At 44.3% G+C, this 25,491-nt stretch overlaps 1 protein-coding gene across 10 annotated transcripts in view; it reads right to left on the bottom strand.

Moving 5' to 3' along the window:
- Window positions 1-25,491, bottom strand: part of CAMK2D (calcium/calmodulin dependent protein kinase II delta) — a 373,137-nt gene that overhangs the window by 225,833 nt on the left and 121,813 nt on the right. For all 10 annotated transcript variants that reach the window (XM_040328664.1, XM_040328594.1, XM_040328611.1 and 7 more), the window contains exon 3: window positions 4,923-4,982. In XM_040328664.1, the coding sequence (XP_040184598.1) occupies window positions 4,923-4,982 (60 nt within the window). The remainder of the gene's footprint in view (window positions 1-4,922; window positions 4,983-25,491) is intronic.

Raw genomic sequence — 25,491 nt, 5'->3', positions numbered from 1 at the left:
CAGACGGTCCGTCTTCATCCGGTTCCCCATAGGGGACAGCGGAGCTGAGACAGGGAGGTCCCTGCACTGTGTGCGGGGACCGCCCTATCCGCCGAGAGCTCAGCGGGGATCCCCGCTGAGCCGACGGAGACACATGGAGCGGACCCAGAAACGGTCTGCTCCGTGTGAAAGAGCCCTAAGGGTCAGTGCCCATCTGCAGTCTCAAAATTGCCCATCAATGCAGCTTGATCAATGCCCATCCACAGCCTCATAATTGCTCATCAATGCAGCTTGATTAATGCCCATACACAGCCTCATCATTGCCCATCAATGCAGCTTGATTAATGCCCATCTGCAGCCTCCCCATTGCCATGCCGTCAGATTACATACAGCGAGAATCTCCTGTTTACGCGACGGCCTCTTTAATACAAAGTCCCGCCTCCTGGACCGGCTTCTATGATAGACAGAACACTGGTCCAATGCCGGTGATCTGCCGATATGGTTCCTCCCATCGATATGGTTCCGTGCTTGACTGCACAGACAAAGGCGACGGAAATCACTGAACCTGATCAGCTGTAGCAACAGGTTCAGGCAACGTGGAATTTGCTGTAAGTGGCCAGTCGGCCTCACGTCCTCGCTGCGCTCGCTCGGCCTCCTGGCTCTTTTTTTAACATCCTCCAATCCACAGGGATGGTAAGGAATGAGCCTGGATTCCGCCTGAGCCACGCAGCTGTTCAGGTTCGGAGATTTCCGTGGGCTTTGTCTGCACCTGCGCAGTCAAGCAGGGAACTATATCGATAGGGGAACTAGCTCGACAAGACACCAGCCCAGGAGACGGGACTTCCTTTACAGAGGCTGCAGAGTAAACAGGAGATTTTCGCTGTATGTAATCTGACGGTGCTCGTTCCGCCCCCCTCTGACGGTGCTCGTTCCTATTCTCTCCGAGGCAGCCCAAATTGCAGTATAGGCGTATAACACGCACACATTTTTTGCAACCGATTTGCAGGGTTAAAAAGTAAGTGTTATTTGCTAAATAAATACAGTACTTAGGACCCCCAAACATTATATATTTTTGAAAACAGAGACCCCAAAGAAAAAAATTTACATCCTTTTTTTCCCCACAAATAGAGCTTTCTTTTGGTGGTATTTGATCACCTCTGCGGTTTTTATTTTTTAAACTATAAACAAAAAAAAGAGCAACAATTTAAAAAAAAAAATAAGCAATATTTTTTACTTTTTGCTATAATAAATATCCCCAAAACTATATATATATATATAAAAAAAAAATTCTCTCAGTTTAGGCCGATATGTATTCTTCTACATATTTTTGCTGAAAAAAATCGCAATAAGCGTCTATTGATTGGCTTGCGCAAAATTTATAGCGTTTACAAAATAGGGGATAGTGTTATGGCATTTTTATTAATATTTAGTTTTTTACTAATAATATTTTTATCGTGACTGCGACATTATGGCGGACACCTCGGACACTTTTGACGCCATTTTGGGACCATTGTCATTTATACAGCTATCAGTGCTATAAAAATGCACTGATTACTGTAAAAATGACTGGCAGTGAAGGGATTAACCAGTAGGGGGCGCTGAAGGGGTTAAGTGTGTCCTAGGGATGTGTTCTAACTGTAGGGGGGATGGGCTACATGTAACACAACACTGATCACCGCTCCCTTTTTGATTAAAGGGAGCGATGATCAGTGTCCTTGTCACTAGGAAGAATGGGGAAATGCTTGTTTACATCAGCATTTCCTCGTTCTTCCTCCCTGTGAGATGATCACGGGACTCCCGGCGGACATCGAGTCCACGGGACCCGTGGTCACACTCACGGAGCTTGTGCGCCCACAATTCTGCGTCTAAAAGGGCAACGTATATATACACGTTGATCTGCCCAGCCGTGCCATTCTGCCGACGTATAACGGCGCCAGCCGGTAGGAAAGTGGTTAAAGAATTTTAGTGAACACAAACCCCAAAAAATTAAAAAAATTGGGTAAAATATAAAAAGATGATGTTATGTCGAGTAAATAGATACCCAACATGTCATGTTTTAAATTTGCGCACGGTGGTGGAATGGTAATAAACGATAGCACCTATAAATCCCCAGAGGCAACGCTTTAAAAACATTTAAAGGTTACCAGTTTAGAGTTAAACAGGCAGGTCAGGTGCTAGAATTATTGTTCTCACTCTGGCATTCATTGTGATACCTCGTTTACATATGCTTGTGAGACCTATGTATGCGTTTGCATTTGCACGCGAGCGGGGGGCACTTTAAAATATGTTTTTTCATTTATTTTATTTGCATTTTTTTTTACACTGCCTTTGCATTTTATTCTATTTGTTCAACTTTATTGCTATTAAAAGGGATGACGAACATACCTTGTGATAGTGACTTTTTACTGGGAAATCTGGAGTCTATTAGACCCCATATCTCTGCTCTGCCCTCAAAAGCATCTGATCAAACTGAGATTGGTTTGATCAGATACTTTACAAGTTAGTAATGGCTTGAAAACATCAAACTGAAACCAACTCTGACATATTCATGTACAATGCAGGAACAGAAGTCATGCCCTTTACAGGACAACAGCAAGGGCCTGCCCACATTCCGAAGTGTCAGGCCCCGTACACACGACCAGTTTCCTCGGCAGAATTCAGCTTCCGACCGAGTTTCTGGCTGAATTCTGCCGTGTTCTCTATTTCCTCGTTGTTCTATGGGAGCTCTCGCCCCGCCGAGCTCCTCGGCGGCTTCAGTGCTGAACTGGCCGAGGAACTCGATGTGTTTGGCACGTCGAGTTCCTCGGCCGTGTGTACGAGGCCTCAGACTGTGGTGTTGGCAGCCAGAGGAATGGAGAAAAGCTAAACAAGAATTTAATTCATGCAATGTTGGAGGGTAGATTTAACGGGAGCCTGGAGTTGGGATTAAGTTTATACATTTTAAAGTTATTTCAATTTGTGTTCTAAAAGCACTTTCATACAAAGTTTCTTTATCCTCCTCCACAATGCTAATCTATCCCCCCTTTTGCCCCCCAAATGCATACTTACCTTGCAATTGTGCCCATGATGTCCGATCTTTGTTTACATTTTGGTGCCATTCTTTGGTGTGCTAATGTTGTAGAAATGGGGACAGCCCATCTCTGCTATCCCTGATTTGTCAGTGTGCCTGTCACACAGACAGGCGAATTGGCCAAAAAGTTTGTTGTGGGGTGGGAGGAGCCTGATGGGGAATTCTGAGAAACTGGTTCCACATCTGGTCCTCCTCTCTTGTGATTGACTGCAGCCGGCAGCAGAAAGACTCCATAGCCCAATAATAGAGTTAACCACACATAGGGGGAGATTTACTAAAACTGGAGAGCTCACAATCTGGTGAAGCTGTGCATGGTAGCCAATCAGCTTCTAACATCAATTTGTTCAATAAAACTTTGGCAATATAACCTGGAAGCTGATTTGTTTCTCTGCAGAAGTGAGCCTCATTTTGCACTCTCCAGCTATAGCAGTGTTTCTCAATTCCAGTCCTCAGGCCCCCCAACAGGTCAGGTTTTCAGGATTTCCATTATTTTGCACAGGTGATTTGATCAGTTTCACTGCCTTAGTAATCACCACAGCCTTTTCATCTGAGGGAAATCCTGAAAATCCTGACCTGTTGGGGGGGCCTGAGGACTGGAATTGAGAAACACTGAGCTATAGCAAATAAACCCCAAAGTGTTCTGTGAGACGCAGGCTCAGAGAGTGAGAGAACCCTTATCAAAGGTCAGTTCATATACGGTATAAAAATGCCTGAGTACAGCCAACTAATTATTGAGGTCTAGCTACCAGATTAGATGTGGTCCTATGATTGAAGGTATTATAGCACGAAAGCTCTATAAAGTTTTGGGTTCCAGGACCCATGGCTACAACTTAATAAGAGCTGAGAACACAAATCAGCTTACCCCCCAGGTACCAACAGTACTCAAATATGCGGCGGGTGGTCCTTGGAGCTGAGTGGCCGCATATTTGAATACCAATTAGCCAACAGAGCTGTGCCGAGAGCACGCACCCTGCGACGACTAACAAAAAGCTCCTAATTGCTGCTGTGACAGCCAATCACCACAGTCACATGTTCATAAACCCTGCCCCACCTCCTGGTATCTAAAACCTCTTAAAGGGCTGGCGTAAAAGGCTTAAAGTGATTGTAAACCTCCGACATAATATATGAACAAAGTATATTGCTCTATACTGTGCATTTATCTAAATTAAGAGCACCGAGTGTAATTTCTGTCTGCTCTCTCATTACTTTGCTATCAGCGTGGTCACTTCTGACACCAGGGGAGGGAGCTCCAGCACACAGCCTATGATTGGCAGCCTCAGCTCGTTCCTGTGTGTCCTGTAAGGGGGGCTGTGTCCCTTCCCGCTAATCATTTCTCAGAGCTCTGCATACTGAGCTCTGCAGTGTGTATTTTCAACTCTCTGGCCCTGTTTCTGACAGCTCAGACATGCTTTATAAATTCTGCACTTTGAACAGATGTAAAGAAGAGAACACTGCAGCTAAAAAGGTACAACTTATGTAGGATGATTTGTTTAATCTCTGTGTATCACCTGAGGCCAGTCACTTCATTGGGTATATGTAAGGGTTTGAAACCACTTTAAATACTAGCAGTCATTGATGAAAAGGCCAACAAAATCCCAGACTGTATTAAAAAAGGGAATGTTGCATGAAAGGAAGTAGAATGTAACCACTGTAAAACATATTTGTCTGAAACACATCTAAAATACTACTGCTTTGGGCTCTGGCCACAAGGAGGATATGACAGGGAAAATGAGTGTTTAGAGATAGCCAAGATTATTAGCTAACATGGCACAGATTACTTTACACCAGAATTGGGAAGGATTGAGCCATATATGACCACATTAGTCACAATTCCAAATTAAATGAATGGTTTACAAGACTGAACATTATTTACCAATATTAGGATGCTTCAGGAGACGACAGATTCTTGCTTCACGCTCCAATTTCTGGTGATCTGTCAATGAAAAAATAAACAATTTAAGAGAGAGAGGCATTTTACTATTACCGGACACTTAAAGTGAGAAAACGGATGTGTAGCTAGCCACATATAACACCTGATCTGTGGGACCTAATATGAGTTTTTTTTTTTTTATTAAATAAAAATAAGCAAAGCTCTCCCCTAGTGTGTGTACCTCTAAATCTGGGTACACACCCTACACATTTCGACCGGTTTCTGAGCAACAAACCAACCAAAATTTGCCATGTGCGTGCCCTGGTGAACCACCTCCCTCCCAGCATCCTTTGATTAGAAAAATCGAAGGAGCCGGGTGGGAATTGCTGGCTGAACAGTAACTGATACAACAGTCATTGCAGGAGATTCTATAGCATGAATGGGGGAATCTGTTAGATTATATTGTGCAGCCTATGGGTAGAGTGAAAATAATCTATGCATGTATACCCAGCTTAAGATGTTTCAGTACAGCACACCAAGTATACAGTAAAGGTATTTTTTAGGGGCTTCTGCACTGATGACACCAGCCAATATAGTTTACAAAAAAACAAGGTCTCGCGCTCAAAACACCAACCAACTGTAACATACTGTTCTGCACATCGCAGACCTGAAAGAGACGGATCCTCTTTTTTTTTTTTTTGTATCACAATAAGGGGCACACAGGCTCACATATTAATACAGCAATAAGCCTACATGCTTGCTGCCTTCTTCTTTAAGTCATCTTAATCAATATGTATGTCAGGTATCTTTGGGGGTCATTTTATCAAAAAATAAAAAAAATTGTAAAGATTTGCTCACCTAAAGTGCATACTTAGAATTTTGACCAGTTTGCAATTTCTTCAATTAACCACTTCCATACCGGGCACTTACGCCCCTTCCTGCCCAAGCCAATTTTCAGCTTTCAGCACTGTCGCACTTTGAATGACAATTGCGCGGTCGTGCTACACTGTAATCAAACATTTTTTTTATCATTTTGTTCCCACAAATAGAGCTTTCTTTTGGTGGTATTTGATCACCTCTGCGGTTTTTATTTTTTGCGCTATAAACAAAAAAAGAGTGACAATTTAAAAAAAAAAACACTATTTTTTACTTTTTTATTTAATAAATATCACAATTTTTTTTAAAAAAACTTTTTTTTCCCCTCAGTTTAGGCCGATACGTATTCTTCTACATATTTTTAGTAAAAAAAATCGCAATGATCATATATTGATTGGTTTGCGCAAAAGTTATAGCGTTTACAAAATAGCTGATAGATTTATGGCATTTTTATTTTATTAATTTTTTTACTAGTATTGGCGGCGATTTGCGATTTTTTTACTGTCACCGTGACATTGCGGCAAACACATCGGACACTTTTGACACGTTTTTGGCGCCATTCACATTTATACAGCGATTAATGCGATAAAAATGCACTAATTACTGTATAAATGTGACTGGCATTCAAGGGGTTAACACTAGGGGGTGAGGGAGGGGTTAATATGTATACCTGTATTGTGTTCTAACTGTGGGGGAAGGGGGGTGACTGGGGGAGGTGACCGATCTATGTCCCTATGTACAAGGGACACAGATCGGTCTCCTCTCTCCCCTGACAGGACGTGGAGCTCTGTGTTTACACACAGAGCTCCACGTCCCTGCTCTGTCGTTACTGATCGCGGGTACCTGGCGGACATCGCGACCGCCAGGCACGCGCATCAGCATCTCAGGGTCGCGCCGGGCGCGCGCGCGCCGCCGCCGGCACGCTCGCGCGCCCCCCAGTGGCCGAGGGAATACAGGACGTCATATGACGTCCTGTTGAATATTCAGAGTCACCATGGAGCCGTCATTTGACGATGGCACGGTACTCTAGTGGTTAAAGAATAAATTACCACAACATTTCATATTCCTGATATGTGTATGTTGTACCATTACTTCTATCCTGTTCTCTTTGTATTGCTTACTAAGGATGAAATACCTGGTGATCCTGCTAGTTCGTTTTCTCTCTTATTTCAAACTGACCATGCTAAGCATGAGAGCCCCTCCATCCGAGTAGGGACAGTTTTCTTCCTGTGCTGGAGTGCTGGCAAAAGAGGTTTTGTGTGCTGCTTGAGGCACCTGTGTCGGGGGTTCCCTACCCCTGGTATAGGGTAAGAGTTCACCTTCATTCTGTTTGATAATTGGAACTAACCGGAATATGGTTAACTACTAAATTTTCCTTGCCCAATGTTACGGCAATGGAAGCAAATTATAAAGTCCTAACACGCTGGTATCTTGTACCTGCCAGAGTGGCTAAATACACTCCCAATCATTCAGCCTTCTGTTTTTCAGGGGCTGCACAGATCCAGGAACACACATGCATATATGGTGGACATGTCCAATAGCACAATCCTTTTGAGGGAAAATCTTTGAACTAGCCTCCAAAATGTTCCAAAAGCCGCTAGCACCAGACCCTGCCATAGCATTACTTGATCTGAAACCAGATCATCTAACATTCTCCCAATTTAAGCTTTTTGTTCAACTTTCAACCGCTGCTAAGCAAACAATGGCGAAAGCATGGAAATTACCAAAACTAAGAACAGAATGAATTCTGCAATGTCCAATGCTAAAATGTCAGCTATTGAAGGTAACAATATTCCGGAATTCAAGAAAATGTGGAACCCATGGATAAAGACTCATTTACCCCCAAATTTTAATGATTCAGTCTTTCAGCCATGGTAACTGATTATTTAACAAAACCGTGTAACCACACTTCTATTTCTAAATCGAATAACTATACTGAACCACGCCCTGGTACCTGGACCGACATTGTGAACTTACTCTCTCACTATTCTTTCTTTCCCCCCCTTTTTCTCTTAAAGTGGTAGTAAACTCTGTACTACCACTTTCACTTACAGGTAAGCCTATAATAAGTTTTACCTGTAAGTATAAAGAATATCTCCTAAACCTGTACGGTTTAGGAGATATTCCCCTCGCAATGTGCCGCTGACTGCAGCGGCGCATGTGCAGCGGGGATCTTCGGCTAAAGGCCCGGCAACCACCGGACCTTGCCAGACAGAAGTCTGCGCGGGAGTGATGTCATCGCCGCTCCAGCCAATCACAGCGCTGGAGCGGCGATACCCGGAAGACACACCAAAACAAGATGACATCTCCCTCGGCGTGGACCAGGTAAGTTCCCCTAACCTTGTTTCAAGGTAAGTATTTCATAATGAGCTAGTATGCGGTGCATACCAGCTCATTATGGCTTTTGCTTTTCAGGTATGAAAAAAAAAAAACAGCAGCGGCTATACTACCGCTTTAACTTTTTTATTTTTTATTTTCTTTTTAAGTTAATGTATAACATTTGTTTATCTATATCATTCAGCTCTATATCAATACATGATAGATTTACATATATACAAAGTTTTTAGGTATTAATAGTTACAATTAATATACTAATATTCATACTAACATGATAAAGTAACATAGAGCAATTAATTAAAGGAACACTAAAGATAATAAAAAATAACAAACATGTTATACTTACCTCCACTGTGCAGCTCGTTTTGCACAGAATGGCCCTGAACCTGTTCTTCTGCGGTCCCTCGGCGGCTGTTTTGGCTCCTCCCTCGCATGATGGTTAGTTCTTGCGGGCGTGCTCCAGTGATACAGCCGGCGGCTATAGCCGCTCACTGTATCACTTGGCCCCGCCCCCCAGCGCCGCGCATCATTGAAAGTGATTGACAGCAGCGTGTGCCAATGGCTGCGCTGCTTTCAATCAACCAATGAATGAGCCGAGAAGCCGGCTGAGAAGTCTGCGCGTGCATGGCATGGAACTTTTGAGGGGTTAGGTAAGTAAACGGGGGCCTTGGGGGGGGGGGGGGGGGGGGCGCAACCTCTTTAATTGCGTGTGATGAAGTTGAACACAAACAAAACATACTATGTTACCTACATACATTATTTTTATTGTTTTGTTGTTTAACAAAAGAGCTTATATATATACTTGTATATGTAACAATGTACTTTCATGTTATTGTGCAATCAATAAAACTTTTTTGACAAGGAAAATTTGAATTAACATTTTAAAGATGTACAGCCATTCAATAAGGATAGAAAATATGAACACAGTAGACTACAGAAACAAATCTGTATTCATCTCTCATGGGTTTTAGTTTTGATCATTTTAGTGACTGCCCCTCCTCTTCAGACAACCGCAAACAGGCAAAATGCAATTCTTACATAAAAGCAAATAGCTGATGAAAGCACATCGCTCCCTATGAAGCAAAGCCTCTTGATACACAAGTATCTGCTGAAGAAATAATTGTTAAACACTTTTTAGTCTATGTAATTGCCCATCCTATTAACACCCTACATAATATAATGTCTAAGTTCCACTTTAACTTTGTTAGTGGAGAATTCTGCCTTTCTTCTTGAATTTAGCTACACTACCCATTGGTGTCCTGGCCCAGCACACACCTCACATCCAGCATCTATGGCAGCAGTGAGATGGCTCTTTCATTACACAGAGCTAACCTTCATACTGCATATCCTGTATTTTAGAAAATCCATTGAACACTTGGGGTTACAGGCACATTAAACAGCATTAAACCTGTATTAAATATACTCCTATCTGCCTGTCTGTACTTCTTGTCAGTGTTCACTCCCCATCCAAGCTCTCCTTTCCAGATTACCTCATGTTTATTGTCAGCTTCCTCCACAGGGAGAAATTTGCACTCTAATGCCTCATACACACGGACAGTTTTCCCATTGGGAAAACTGCCGTGACAGCTATTGGCTGGGAAAACTGGCCGTGTGTATACTCCATGGCAGTATTCCTGACAGGAAAACTGCAGCGAATGGCGGCGGGAAAAAAGAGATCTGGTTCTCTTTTTTCCCGCTGGGATTCCTGTCGGTTTTTAACCCGGCAGTTTTCCTATTCGAAACACTGTGGTGGAGCATACACACGGCCGGGATTCCCGGCCAAAGCTCTCATGACAGTTTTCCCAGCCGGAAAACCTCTGGTGTGTACAGGGGGAAAGTTACCAAGCAGGTTCTCGGTTTTCCCCCCGGGATTCCCAGCTGACTTTTTACCGCCGGTAATTCCGGTTGTGTGTACAGGGCTTGAGGCCTTATGCACGTGGAGGTTTCAAAGCAGCCCATACAAGTGAATGGCTTTACACACATCAATGGCCTATGCATGCACAAATAGCTTATTTCCCATACACACTAGGGTGACCAGGCCTCCCCAGTTTCAGGGGACAGTCTCCTGATTGAGGACACTGTCCCCGGACCAAGTCTGTCCTGGGTTTTGTCCCCAGATTGGATTTAATAGGGGGCAGGGGCAATTTCAAAGACAATCAGTTAAAAAATTTGAATTACACCCCCCCGCTCCGCCGTGCCTACTAGCATAGGGGGGTTGTATTTTTCCCATTATCTGTGCCCCTTTCTGATGATCATGTGCTGGTTGGAGCGGATGGAATATTTCCTCAGTTTCGGACGCATGACCGTTTAGCATTGCTCGCATGTTCTTCTGCCTTGGCTCAAATCCTGGCCAGCCACCTGCCTATCTCCTTGCCTTCCCTGGCGGATTGATCTTCCTCCGCTCCCCATCCAGCAGTAGCCGGGCCCGAAGAGTAGGCTGAGAGGGGGGCGGCGACAGGCAGAGAGTCACTGATTGTTGCCATTACTAGTAAAGAAAAAATATGTCCCCGGATTTCATTTTAAAAATCTGGTCAAATTAATACACACTGCTTTCTTGTTTGGGTAAGACACCATACGAGCATTCATGGGTAAAGCACAGCAGATAGACCACATATGCAATCACACAACACAGCCAGAATACACACTTCCTGTCCCATATATTTATCTGACAGACACAGGGGAGGCATCAGGGGTCTAATAAAACTTCAACGTTAAAAAAAAAAAGTAATAAACTAGTAAAAGTGTGACTTACCCTACCAACCTTCTATAACCTAACTGTGTGCACTGCCATGACATTCTTTCACCACTACCTTTACAAACTATTGGGTGCACTGCCCACTGCCATACTCTTTACACTCCTCTCTGCACATATTGCCTGCCATCAAACCTTTCACACATATACTGTCCAACATCATAGCCTCCACGCCCCTCCCCATACCCTCTGTACTCCTCCCTTGTACATACTGCCCACTGTCATACCCTCCTCAATCCTCCCCTGTGTATACTGCCCACCATCATACCTTCTGAATTATTTCCCTGCAAATGGTGCCTGGTGCCATATCCTCCAAATTTCTCGCTTGCATATACTGCTTGGTGTTGTACCCTCCACACTCTTCTCCCACACATAATGCCCACCATCTTATCTCAACTTTTTCTAGCATAGATAAAACAAGCCATAGAAAGAGACAATACACAACTAGAAACAGCTAGAAATGAACCTACTGAAATTGACTTTATACACATTTAATATTCCCAAAAACTGAAACTTTCTAATTAGATTGAGATTACATTTCCAACTAACCTATCTAAGCAGACTAAAGATATCTACAAATATAAGATGACTGCATTTGACTGCATCCAGGCTTGGACACCTAACCGCTTGGTGTTTGGCAACAAACGAACAGTATTGGCTGCTGTCAGCCTGTCATTACTTTCTACAGGCTAGGCAGCCACTGGCATTCACAAGCACGTCATTCTAGCCACAAGAATCCACTGATTCTCACCACTGGAATCCGGTGTATTTGGGTAAACACACGTGTGAAGGAGGCCTTAAGCTATCTCAGTTGTTTTTGTCTTCTTATGAAATCTCAGACAGGCCCAGTTATGTTGGGATAAGGGCTCTAAAGGAACTATACTCCCCCAGGACTCCTTGTTCTTGTTTTTCACTAAAAGATAGTTTTTATTGACTTGCTGTATGTTTGGGGCCGTTGGTCTGCTGAAGAATCAATTTGGGACTTATCAGAAGTACACATAATGGTAATGCATGATGGATAAGTGTCTGTACTTTTTAGCATTAAAGGGGTTGTAAAGGAAAACGTTTTTTGCATTCTACCTGCGTTATACTTACCTGACCCCTCCAAAGTCCCCCGCTCGGCCCGACATCCTCTTCGCCGCTCAGCCTGGCCATTGATTGGCTAGAGTGGATGGATTGAAAGCAGCGCAGCCATTGGCGGGCGCTACTGTCAATCACATCCAATGATGCGGCGCACAGAGGGGCGGGGCTGAGTGATACAGTGAGCTGCTATGGCCGCTCGCTGTAGCACGGGAGCACGCCCGCAAGGATTCCACACAATGCGAGGGAGCTCGCATGAATGTGTGGAGTTCTTGCAGGGAGGACCAGAGACAGCCGTCGAGGGACCCCAGAAGATGTGGATAGGGGCCACTCTGTGCAAAATGAACTGCACAGTGGAGGTAAGTATAACAAGTTTGTTATTTTAAAAAATATATATGTTTCCTTTACAACCCCTTTAAGAAAATCATTACCTCTGCTAAACTCTCCAACTCCATTTGCAGAAATGCAGCCCCAAACCAGCAAGGAACCTCCACTATACTGTCAACTGCTTGCAGGCACTAGTTCTGGTATATATACAATATGTTACCAAAATAGTTGGGACACCTGCCATTACACGGCCATGAACTTTAATGGCATCCCAGTCTTAGACGGTAGGGTTCAATATTGAGTTGGTCCATGCAGCTGCTGTATAACAGCTTTAACTCTTCTGGGAAGGCTGCCCACAAGGTTTAGGAGTGTGTCTATGGGAATGTTTGACCACTTTTCCAGAAGCGAATTTGTGAGGTCAGGCACTGATGTTGGATGATAAGGCCTGGCTTGCAATCCCTGCTCTAATTCATCGCAAAGGTGTTCTATCCTGTTGAGGTCAGGACTTTGTGCAGGCCAGTGAAGTTCCTCCACCCCAAACGCGCTTATCCATGTCTTTATGGACCTTGCTTTGTGCACTGATCCAAATCCTTTGGGGGGGGGGGGGATTATGTTGTGGGGTTGTTTTTCAGGGGTTGTGCTTGGCCCCTTAGTTCCAATGATGGGAACTCTTAAAGAGGAAGTAAACTCTTTGTACTTAAAATCCTCTGAGAAGCAGGGTATTTTCTGACTGAAGAGACCCTATTGGTCTCCTCTGTCAGCTGTCCCGAAGGCACGGAACCTTGCAGGAAGACGCGAAGATGGAAGGGCTGGGGGCCTACCGGATCGCTCCCAGGGCTATGTCGGGAGGACACCATATGCTATGCATACTAGTACATTATGGCATAACCCACCTGGGGGGGCCTTGAAGTAAAAAATATATAGCAGACTTTACTTCTGCTTTAAGGCTTCAGCATACCAAAACATACCAAAACATTTTGGACAATTTCAGGCTCCGAACTTTGCGGGAACAGTTTGGGGATGGCTCCTTTCTGTTCCAACATGACTGCGCACCAGTGCACAGAGCAAGGTCCATAAAGACATGGATGAGTGAGTTTGGGGTGGAGAAACTTGACTGGCCTGACCTCAACCCGATAGAACACCTTTGGGATGAATTTGAGTGGAGACTGCGAACCAGGCCTTCTTGTTCACATCAGTGCCTGACCTCACAAATGCGCTTCTGGAAGAATGGTCAAACATTCCCATAGACACACTCCTAAACCTTGTGGACAGCCTTCCTAGAAGTGTTGAAGCTGTTATAGCTGCAAAGAGTGGGCCAACTCAATATTGAATCCTACAGACTAAGACTGCAATGTCATTAAAGTTCATGTACGTGTAAAGGAAGGTGTCCTGTACCATCTGCCCACAGGAAGCCAAAGCTAACCTAGTCTATTGCCCTGTACACACAAGCGGAATTCCCGTCGGAAAGAAGTTGGATTTTTTTTTGCATACACGCGGTCACACAAAAGTTTGGTGAACTTTTAAATGCCAAGAACGTGGTGACATAAAAGACTACGAGGAGCCAAGAAAATTAAGTTCTATGCTTCTGAGCATGCGTCGATTTTTTTCCCCAGCATGCGTCGGAATTCGTACACACGATAGGAAATTCTGAGCGGATTTTTTCGTGACGGAAAAAAAGAGAACCTGCTCTCTATCTTTTTCCAGCAGTTTTTCTGTTGGAAAAAGTCTGAAGGAGCATACACACGATCGGGATTCCCGACCAAAAGCTCTCATCTGATTTTTTTCAATGGGAAACCCGATCGTGTGTACGGGGCATTTGTGTAATAAGATCACATAAAGCCTGGGTGATAAAGGTGGTACGGGAAAGAATTGTAAAGTGACTAAAATGGTTCATTTCAATCATTTCCATGTCTGTGGGTGATAAGGGGGTATTCTATAGTTAAAGTTTTCTTTAATAAACCAAAAAGGAGCTTTTCTCCATTATACCTTTTCAATGGATCCCACAAAAAAGAACTGGCAGGTCAAGACAAGCTAAACTGCATATAATGCCAGACCACCAGCATTTTTCATAGCAGCTTAGGCATTGGCCACAAGATAAACAACTTAATAGCATAATACGCCGTCATTATTTTGAAAGGATAAAATAATCACTATACAAGACAAGCAAAAATCGAGTTGCAAATAAAAGCCTTTGCTTTCACAAGGAAACAAAGCCAACAATACAAGCCTGACACGGGTCTGCAAGTCTCTTCTTTTGCTGCACTAGGTATGCAACTTGTACAGCTGCCATAATCTTAAAATTGATACTTATTCTCAACCATCTAACAATGTAAAACACAACAGGGTACAAATTCTAAATTTGATGTTGTGGGTAATATAAAGACCTATACAACTTCTCCAAACTATTATTTTTACTTCACTGTGTTACATGAAAGGCTTTACAGTAAAACTATAATGGTTTGGGGGCAATTTTATTAAAAAGGGCCTTTTTTTGAGGGAGATCAAGGCTGGCTGGATTTTCTATGAATAGAAAAATTAAAGGAGAAGTACAGCCAAAGCTCGTTTGTACTTTTCCTGTGGATCACAGTAGTGTAGTTCGTTCTGCACTCCTGTGACCCGTTTTCAGCAGACAGTTAGGGCTCTTTCACACGGAGCGGACCGTTTCTGGGTCCGCTCCGTGTGTCCGCCAAAGCTCAGCGGGAATCCCCGCTGAGCTGTTGGGGGAATGGAGCGGTCCCCGAAAACTGTGCAGGGACCGCCCTGTCTCTGCTCCGCTGTCCCCTATGGGGGACCGGATGCAGACGGACCGCCTGTCCGTCTGCATCCGGTCCATTCCGCCGAAAAATAGGGTTTCTTCCGTTCGGAAAACCGGATCCCGACTGACGCGGACGCTAGCGGATGCTCCATCCGCTAACGGACGCGTTCCCATAGGGATTCATTACAAGTCCGTTAACGGACTTGTAATGAACGGACGAACGGTCCGCTCGTGTGAAAGGACCCTTATAGAGTCCACAAGCTATGGTGCCAATATCTGAAAATTGATCACACCTGATGTACTGACGGCCTATCTCATTTCTTGAGACCCTAAGATGCCTGAAAAGTACAAATACCCCCCCAAACGACCCTTTTTAGAAAGAAGACATTCCAAGGTATTTAGAAAGAGGCATGGTGAGTTTTTTGAAGATGTCATTTTTTCCTGCAATTCTTTGCAAAGATTTTTTTTTATTTTTCACAAAATGTTCATATTAGCAGGTTATTTCTCACACAGAGCATATGTATACCACAAATTACACCCCAAAACACATTTCGCTATTCCTCCCGAGTATGGCGATATGTGTGAGACTTTTACACAGCGTGGCCACATACAGAGGCCCAACATGCAGGGAGCACCTTCAGGCGTTCTGAAATTTCTGTAAAAATTATAATTTGTTTGCTAGAAAATTACATAGAACCCCAAAACATTATATATATATATATATATATATGTTTTTTTTAGCAAAGACCCTACAGAATACAATGGCGGTTGTTGCTACTTTTTATCTCACATGGTATTTGGGCAGCAATTTTTCTAACGCGTTTTTGGGGGGGGGGGGGGGACAGTTTTGTGCTAAAAAAAAAAAACGGTAAAGTTAGCCCAATGTTTTTACATAATGTGAAAGATTAAGTTACACCGAGTAAATAGATACCCAACATGTCACCCTTAAAAATTACACACACTCGTGGAATGGCGCCAAACTTTGCTACTTAAAAATCCCCATAGGCGACGCTTTAATTTTTTTTACTGGTTACATGTTTTGAGTTACAGAGGAGGTTTAGGGCCAACATTATTGTTCTCGGTCTAACGTTCGCAGTGATACCTCACATTTGTGGTTTTAACACTGTTTTTATATGTGGGCGGGACTTAAGTATGCGTTCACTTCTGCATGCGAGCACACGGGGACAGGGGCACGTTAAAAAAAATATTGTTAATTTTACTTTGACACTTTTTTTCTCAAAAATACATTTTTTGATCACTTTTATTCCTATTACAAGGAATGTAAACATCCCTTGTAATAGGAATATGGCATGACAGGTCCTCTTTACAATGAGATATGGGGTCAATAAAACCCCACATCTCACCTCTAGGCTAGGAAGCCCGAAATAATTGAAAAAAACTATATTGGCTTCGATCGTAGCGGTGAATCAGTAGAAGCACCGGAGGGCAGCGGAAGGGGGGGGGGGGACGTCCCCTCTCGCCTTCCGTAAGAACGATCAAACAGTGGAACAGCCCCTAGGATCATTCTTATGGTGTAGGGAATCGTTGGCTGAAAAAGCTGATATCTGAATGATGCCTGTAGCTTCATTCAAATATCCCCGCACAAAGTCAAAGATGTCATATGATGGCCAGCGGGCGGGAAGTGGTTAAAATGTATGCATTGCGGAGTATTGCAAGGTATTGCGGAGTATTGCAGGGTATTGCGGAGTATTACGGGGTATTGTGGAGAATTGCGGGGTATTGCGGAGTATTGCAGGGTATTGCGGGGTATTGCGGAGTATTGCAGGGTATTGCAGAGTATTGCAGGGTATTGCGGAGTATTGCACAGGGTATTGCGGAGTATTGCAGGGTATTGCGGAGCATTGCAGGGTATTACAGAGTATTGCAGGGAATTGCGGAGTATGGCCAGGGTTTGGCAGAGTATGGCCAGGGTTTGGCAGAGTATGGGCAGGGTATGGCAGAGTATGGGCAGGGTATGGCAGAGTATGGGAAGGGTATGGGCAGGGATGGCTGTAGCTGTGACTTCAATTGTCCCAGAGCAGCGCTGCTGCCATCCGCTCTCTCCCCTCTCCTCCAACAATGTACCGATCATCACATGACACCGGTTTGTTTACAAGTGATCGCTCCGTCATTTGATGGAGCGATCACGTGGTAAAGGGCCGCTATCATTGCCCCTTTACCATGATCCGTGTTGCGCGGGGTTCCGTGAACCCGGCGAGCGCGGACACATTTGCGAGCACGCAACAGGGGGCGCACGAGATGCACGAGAGGACATCCATGGACGTCCTCCCAGAATAACTCGACCAGGCTGTAGCCGTCTTTCGGCTATGGCACGGTCGGCATGTGGATATGTTGCTTATCTTGCATCTATTTAAATGTATTGTACCTGACACGGTCTAGTCTGTGTCCCTTTATATTTTGGGATATTAAAAATATATATTTTATCATACCCTATTGTCCTATGCTCACTTGGAGTTTCTGCCCTAAAAAGTCCCATTTGAGGGTCTCTGTTTGTTCTATGGCTATTTAGGGATGTGGGCAGATTCTCTTACACCCCACCAGAGCAGTGTTGCCAACCTACCAGATTGAAATTTACTGGCACGACACCCGAAATTTACTGGCACAGCCACGTTTTTACTGGCATTTCACAAAAGTTACTAAATTAAATTTTTAGGTGCAAATTTCAGTATTTAGGCTACAAACAAGTACGCTAGGCAAATAGCAATGTGATTTAAGGTAAGTATTAAGGTAAAAAAACTTATTTTTGTTATTTTCGATATAATAAGGGCAAATTATTTAGTCACCTCACCCCCTGGCTCCACCCCCCTCTGCCACCAACACCCCCTGCCTTCACACCCCTCTGCGGTGCCACAATCTCCCCCTGCCTCCAATCTCCCCCAGGCCCCCTACCTTCATTGTCCCCTGCCTCCACCCCCCTCTGCTGTGCCACCAACAACCCCTGTCTCCTTCCCCCACCCTCTGCGGTGCCACCATCCCCCTCTGCGGTGCCACCATCCCCCTCTGCAGTGCCTCCAATCTCCCCCTGCCTCCAATCTCCCCCTAGCTTCATTGCCCTCTGCCTCCATCCCCCTCTGTGTTGCCACCACAACCACCATCACCCCCTGCCTCCAATCACCCCCTGCCTCCAATCTTCATGCGCAGTTCAAAGCAGAACCGATCTCGGCTATTTTTACTGGCACATTCCCGTAACCACGGACATTTACGAACGGGGGGAAAAGTGCCCGTTTTTACGAACTGTCAGCAAAAATACAGACAGTTGGCAACACTGCACCAGAGTTGAACCAATTTTTTCCAGGAGAACATTAATCAGAGAAGCAGCCAAGAGACCCGTGGTAACTCTGGAGGAGGTGCAGAGATCCACAGCTCAGATGGGAGAATCTTTCCACAGGACAACTATTAGAGGTACATTTCACAAATCTGGCCTTTATGGAAGAGTGGCAAGAAGAAAGTCATTGTTAAAAAAAAAAGTCCTGTTTGCAGTTTGCGAGAAGCCATGTGGAGGACACAGCAAACACGTGAAAGAAGGTGTTCTCGTCAGATGAGACCAAAATTTAACTTTTTGGCCTAAAAGCGAAACGCTATCTGTGGTTGAAAACTAACACTGCACATCACCCTGAACACATCATCCCCACCGTAAAAACATAGTGGTGGCAGCATCATGTTGTGGGGATGCTTTTCTTCAGCAGGGACAGGGAAGCTGGTCAGAGTTGATGGAAAGATAGATGGAGCCAAATACAGGGCAATCTTAGAAGAAAACCTGTTAGAATCTGCAAAAGACTTGAGACTGGAGCGGAGGCTCACCTTCCAGGAGGACAACAACCCTAAACATACAGCCAGAGCTACAATGGAATGGTTTAAATCAAAGAATATTCATGTGTTAGAATGGCCCAGTCAAAGTCCAGACCTAAATCCAATTAAGAATCTGTGGCAAGACGTGAAAATTGCTGTTCACAGACACTCTCCATCCAATCTGACAGAGCTTGAGCTATTTTGCAAATAAGAATAGGCAAAAATGTCACTCTCTAGATGTGTAAAGCTGGTAGAGACATCCCCAAAAAGACTTAGGTGGTTCTACAAAGTATTGCCTCAGGGGGGCTGACTACAAATGCACGCCACACTTTTCACATATTTATTTGTAAACCATTAATCACATTCCTTCCACTTCACAATTATGTGCCACTTTGTGTTGGTCTATCACATAAAATATATTTATGTTTTTAGTTGTAACCCGACAAAACATGGAAAATTTCAAGGGGTATGAATACTTTTTCAAGGCACTATCAATCTGATATCATGTCCTTAGAAATATCTCTCCCTCCTTTCCCTGACTTGGCAGTTGCCCAGCTCATTGTATCTGGAAATCTGTGTCCCTCCGTCCACAATCCGTGTCCCTCCGTCCAGGGACAAGTGTAGTGTCCCTGGAAATATGAATCCCTATTTCTAAGCATTTATTTCCTTTTCTCTGATCCTACTCTTCAATGAAAGGACAAACACTTACTGGAATTTAATGTGGAACTCAAGAGGTTCATTAAGGTCAATGCCGCAAATGCTTCCGCTCTTAACGAATACAAACATTGGTGGGATTTTGTTAAAGCCTGCGAGCACGCATTGGAAGAGGCAATAATCCCTTTTGTGAATGAAATGTTATGAATGAATTGTTCTAATCGCCATCTGTTGTTGTGACGTGTTAAAAATAAAACTATGACAGATTGCCACAGATCACAATCTTCCACACAACTGCACTGAACTTCTGACCATAGGCCATTATGAGTCACTATAGAATCTCTGTATACTTTCCTGCATGTCCATCTGTCATTCCCCCAATTCAATCTTCATGAGAACAGATATACAATCAGACAGGGACTGGCATATTTTCTGCCCTGCTTTTCATTCCCTTTGGGGAATCAAATTGTAAGCACAGCAAAGAGTAATTCTCTCTGTGAATTAATACTACTCTTTCTTTTACATGGGATATTGAATGCACTCAGCCTATGTACACCAAAAGATAGGAGATTACAGGGGTCCAGGACTCAGGGGGGTGTGAGAATAGGCACATAGCGGCCCCAAGAAACAATTGGCCCTAAAAAAAACAAATCCTACAAATGTTTAGCAAAGAAATCTTCAGTTGTCTTTTCTCAGGCCCCGTACACACAGTCGGACAAAACCGATGAGAATGGTCCGACGGACCATTTTCATCGGTTCACCACTGAAGTGGCCTGATGTGTGTACACGCCATCGTTCCAAAATCCGATCGGGTCAGAACGCGGTGACGTCAAACACACGACGTGCTGAATAAAACAAATTTCAATGCTTCCAAGCATGCGTCGACTTGATTCGGAGCATGCACAGGATTTGAACCGATGCTTTTCTGTACTAACCATCGGTTTGGTCTGATCGGGCATCGGTCCATCGGTTCGGTATTGAAACATGTTTTAAAATTTTGGAGCGAAGGAAAACAGACCGATGGGCTATACACACGGTCGGTTTGGACAGATTAAAATGAACCTCGGTCCATTCTCATCGGTTTTGTCCGACCGTGTGTACGGGGCCTTATAGTTAAAGTGGAACTAAAAAATATTTTTTGCAATATGGCACTGCGTTACTTTAATTGACAATTGTGTGGTTGTGCGACAATGTACACAAATGACATTTTATGTTTTTTTCCCAACAAATAGAGCTTTCTTTTGGTGGTATTTGACCACCTCTGCGGTTTTTATTTTTTGCGCTATAAACAAAATTTACTTCATGCTATAAAACATACCGTATATACTCGAGTATATGCCGACCCAAATATAAGCCGTGGCACCTTATTTTACCACAAAAAAAATGGGAAAACGTATTGACTCGAGTATAAGCCTAGGGTGTCCATCTGCATGCCTCAGTGTGCCTCACTTTGCCTCACTGTGTCCATGCCTCACTGTGTCCATGCCTCACTGTGTCCATGCCTCACTGTGCCCATGCCTCACTGTGCCCATGCCTCACCGTGTCCATGCCTCACTGTGCCCATGCCTCACCGTGTCCATGCCTCACTGTGTCCATGCCTCACTGCGCATACAGCGCGTCACGAGTTGCCGAAAGAAGTCGAACGTCGGTGGGCAGGCGCCGTATAGAGCCGACTTGCAGTCCGGCTTCTTTCGGCAACTCGTGACGCACTGTATGCGCCGGTCGGAAGGATGTCAATCAATTAGGAACGCCCAGTCCCGCACATTACATACCCGGAAGCGGCGGTGAAAATACGGTATGTATGGCACTAAAAAAAAAAAAAAAAAACAACTCGGCTGAATGTCATGTTAAATTTTTTTTTTTGGGTGACCCCCGCTTTAATGCCGATTGAGAAAGTTTTGTTTTGCTTTAACAAATCGTCAGCAAGCTAAGAAATATATATAAGAAATATCTTATATGTATGCAGCGGATGGTTTCTACTAGTTACTAACATCCACCATGTTCACCCTGCAGCCAGACTTTTATACATCACTCTCCAGTAGACAATGAGCAGTCATTTGCTTTTGTTGTTGTTTACTTGGGGGGTTATAACTTGGTTGGAGAAGGGGTATGGATACACATAGAACAGATCACTTTTGCCATCATCATTAAAGGATTGTTGAATCAGTTGCATTTAGAACAAATGATAGTCTGACTTGCAAATCCTGTGCCCACAGGCCACATCGATTTGACACAAAACCACACAGTCTCTCCTCTGGCCTTGCACCCAGCTCCCCTGGCATGCCTTTCAGATATCCACTGTGCCTCACTCACCGATCTTCTCTTGCCCTGAGTCCTTGGTGAAGAATTTACCCGGACATGCGTACCGACTGCTTCTCCAGCTCCTCTGTTCCAGAACTCCTCCTCCATGACTGTGTAAGGAGAGAGGCTTCCTCTGAGCTCACCGAGCTCCTCCGCCGAGGCGCGCACACACCCAGATGGGGATGGGCCTCCTGCTGCAGTCTAACACTCCATTCTCCACTTCACCCAGCCGACAATTCCCATCCAGTGGGCTGGACCTGAGCTTATGTAGGAGGCCTTCCCCCTGCCATCTCCAAATGGGGATTGGTCAGGGCTCCTCACATGAGCTCCCTGTCACTCAAATTTCTAGCACTGCCCCTCTTCCAGAACATTCTCCCTGGAAGCAGGGGTGGCCCCCAAGAACTGAAGGACAGGTGGTCACACCCACTGCTACACTAACCACTCCCTGCCCCCCAGATCAAAACAAGCAGGCCTAGCATGCAGCATAGGCCTGCCTAAATGTACCTGCCTTGCAGCTACCATAAAAAAAAACTCATCTATAACACCTACCTATGGTAGAGGGCGCTACATCTATAGACTACCTACGTCTATAGGTATATTTAAGTCTAACTAATAAAGGCTGTATTGTTAGTGGTGCCATTTTTGCTTCACTACCCTTAGTGAGTGACTGGAGCAAGCATGCAGCCATTGAAGTCAGACTATACAACCTTCATACATGTTCCAAGTCAGTGATTCACTCAAGTATAAAGCACATATAAGGATGACAGACCTGGAGCCTTCACCTCTAGAACAAGTTGAGAATGGCAGCGTCCAGATTTGATTTCAGGGACCCAAAACCGAAAATGTAATATATTGGAGCTTACCAATCATTAGATGTCGCGGCTGAATTATTTTTCTCTTCCAAAGACCAACAATAGATAGTTCGCATCTCAGGCAGTTAAAGCGGATCTCCACTCTAAAGTGAAGTCGCGCTGATCGGCACCCTCCCCCCTCCGGTGTCACATTTGATACCTTTCAGGGGGGAGGGGGGTGCAGATACCTGTCTACGATACGGGCAAAAGACGGGTTTTTTCCTTGTTTCCCGTCTGTCCCCCGTTGTATGCTGGGAACACTCGGCTCCCAGCACACAGCGGGAGCCAATCGGCGGGCGCAGCGCGACTCGCGCATGCGCCGTAGGGAACCGGGCAGTGAAGCCGGAGCGCTTCACTTCATGGTTCCCTCACCGTGGATGGAGGGGGGAGCAGCAGGGTGACGAGCGATCGCTCGTCATCTGCTGCGGACATCGCTGGACTCCAGGACAGGTAAGTGTCCTTATATTAAAAGTCAGCAGCTGCAGTATTTGTATCTGCTGGCTTTTAATATATTTTTTTAGTGGCACATCCGCTTTAAGCAGGGACCGGGCGGGATTCGATCCATGTATGGGCAAACTGAATGAACCAAGTTGATCTATTGATCAACTGGGGTACAACAAGCCTGTCAGATTTTATTATAGCTGCTAGCAGTAATCACTGTGTTCTCCCAGTGGGGGACAGCTTTCCCTGAGGCACCCCCTTCCCTGCAAGGAGAAAATATTAGCTCCCAGGGATGGTTGTGTTGATGGGGGAATGGAGCGACATTCATGCAGCCACGTGTATGGCCTTCCTAAGGTATGGCCAGTAACACACCTCCTTTATTAGAGTGCCCCCCACTCTGGATGAAGGAGCACATGGGGTATCTGTGGACAACAGTTTAGTCAGTTTGGAGGAAGCAAGGTGTTACCTAGAAACTGACACCAAACTCTAGCTAATAATACAAACTCTAGCTAATAATACTTTATAAGTAAGTAGTTAAGGCTTTTTTTTTTTTTTTTTTATAAATTCTTTATTTTCAAAGAAACAATGTTCAAATTCCACAAGAAAAACATCTCGCAACCATGACATAACATTTATCATGAAACTTGCCAATCCCATGGCTAACAAGCTTTTTTTTCATTTGGGACAAAGGTTTTACAGAAATAAATAAATGCTGATCATTCTAAGCTCCCCTACCCCAGTGTTAAATGGTTTGTCATATCTCCCTGATACATTCTGCTGGAGAGCTTATGCTTTTGAAAAACAACAGACTTACTGGCTGGATCGCTAGATGAAAAGAAAGAAAGCCTAAAAAAGAAAACAAATGAAGTCATCACAGCTAATGCCACGTACACAAGACCGTTTTGCATGTCATGGAAAAAAAATACGTTTTTCTCGACGTGATTCTTGTCAAGCCTGCCTTGCATACACACGATCGTGAAAAAAAATAAGCAGTGACGTACAACGGCACTATAAGGGTGAAGTTCCATTCGAATGGCGCCACTCTTTGGGCTGATTATGCAAATTTCCCTTGCTTCTGAGCATGCACATTTTTCCCTGTCGTTAAAGCCTACACACGAGCGTTTTTTACGATGAGAAAAACTAAGAGAAAAAATAGAGCATGTTCAAAATTTTTAATGGCAATTCTTCTCGTCGAGAAAAATGCTCTGGAGCCCGTTTTTGATGACCAATTAAAAAAATTGCATTTTTCTCCTCATGAAAAACGTCCGTGTGTACGCAGCATCAGAATTGGTAAGCTGCAATATAATAAATGTTTTAACAAATGAAAAAACTGCTCCAGGTGAAATTGCTAGGCTGCAAATGAACTCGCATCTGATGGGGTGCACGCCCTGTCAATGCTAAAGGCAAATGGAAGAATGAAAATAGGATGGCTGCACTCCCAAAATTGATGCAATGACAAATGTTTATTGAGGAGTAAAAACAAAATTCAATGGAGCAATCACATGGTTACGGCGGGGGAAGGTAAATAGGATAATAACTGTTTGCTTTTGGGGGCTGAGTTCACACAGCTGCGCTGCGAATTTGTTCATTTTTTGTCCTGTGTGAGGTGCGAATATACCGCGATTTTACCACAAATTTACCGCTATTGTACCGCGAATTTCAGGAGTTGGATATTCTGTGATTGATGTTCTAGCCAATGGAATCATAATGTAAAAAAAAAGGTGTTAACTTCCTGTTTTTTTGTGGAGAGTAGTGTGGTGGAATTCGCACATATGTGAACCATCAATGCGATTCCAGAACGATTTACATTGATGTCTATGGAGACTAAATTCGCAACGCAACGCTGTAAACACGCACAAGTCCCTTTTTTATCGCATTCGTAGAGGAATCGCAAAGCATGTATGTGAACGACTGTCATTAAAAACAATGGGCCAGATCCACGTAGGGCGGCGTATTTTTAGGCAGGCGTAGCGTATCGTAGTTACGCTACGCCGCCGCTACTTTGAGAGGCAAGTGCTGTATTCACAAAGCACTTGCCTCTAAAGTTACGGCGGCGTATCGTAAATCTCCCGGAGTAAGGGTGCGGAATTCAAATGATGAACAGGGGGGCGTGTTTTATGTAAAACAAGCTTGACCCCACGCAAATTATGCTTATTTCGTACGGCGCATGCGCACGCATGCTCAGTATCACGTCGGATTTTCAAATAAAATTACGCCTGCTCAATGCCTAGACGACGTGAATGTAATTTACGCAAAGCCCTATTCGCGAACGTTTTACGCAAACGACGTACACGACGGAAAATTCTACACTGGCCCGACGTCCATACTTAACATTGCGTACGCCTCATAGAGCAGGGGTAACGTTACGCTGAAAAAAGCCTTACGTAA

This window comes from Rana temporaria, chromosome 1 (genome assembly GCF_905171775.1).
Source record: "Rana temporaria chromosome 1, aRanTem1.1, whole genome shotgun sequence".
Lineage (NCBI taxonomy): Eukaryota > Metazoa > Chordata > Amphibia > Anura > Ranidae > Rana > Rana temporaria.
Note: the sequence above shows the minus strand (reverse complement) of the source record. Positions and strands in the feature narration are given on the sequence as shown.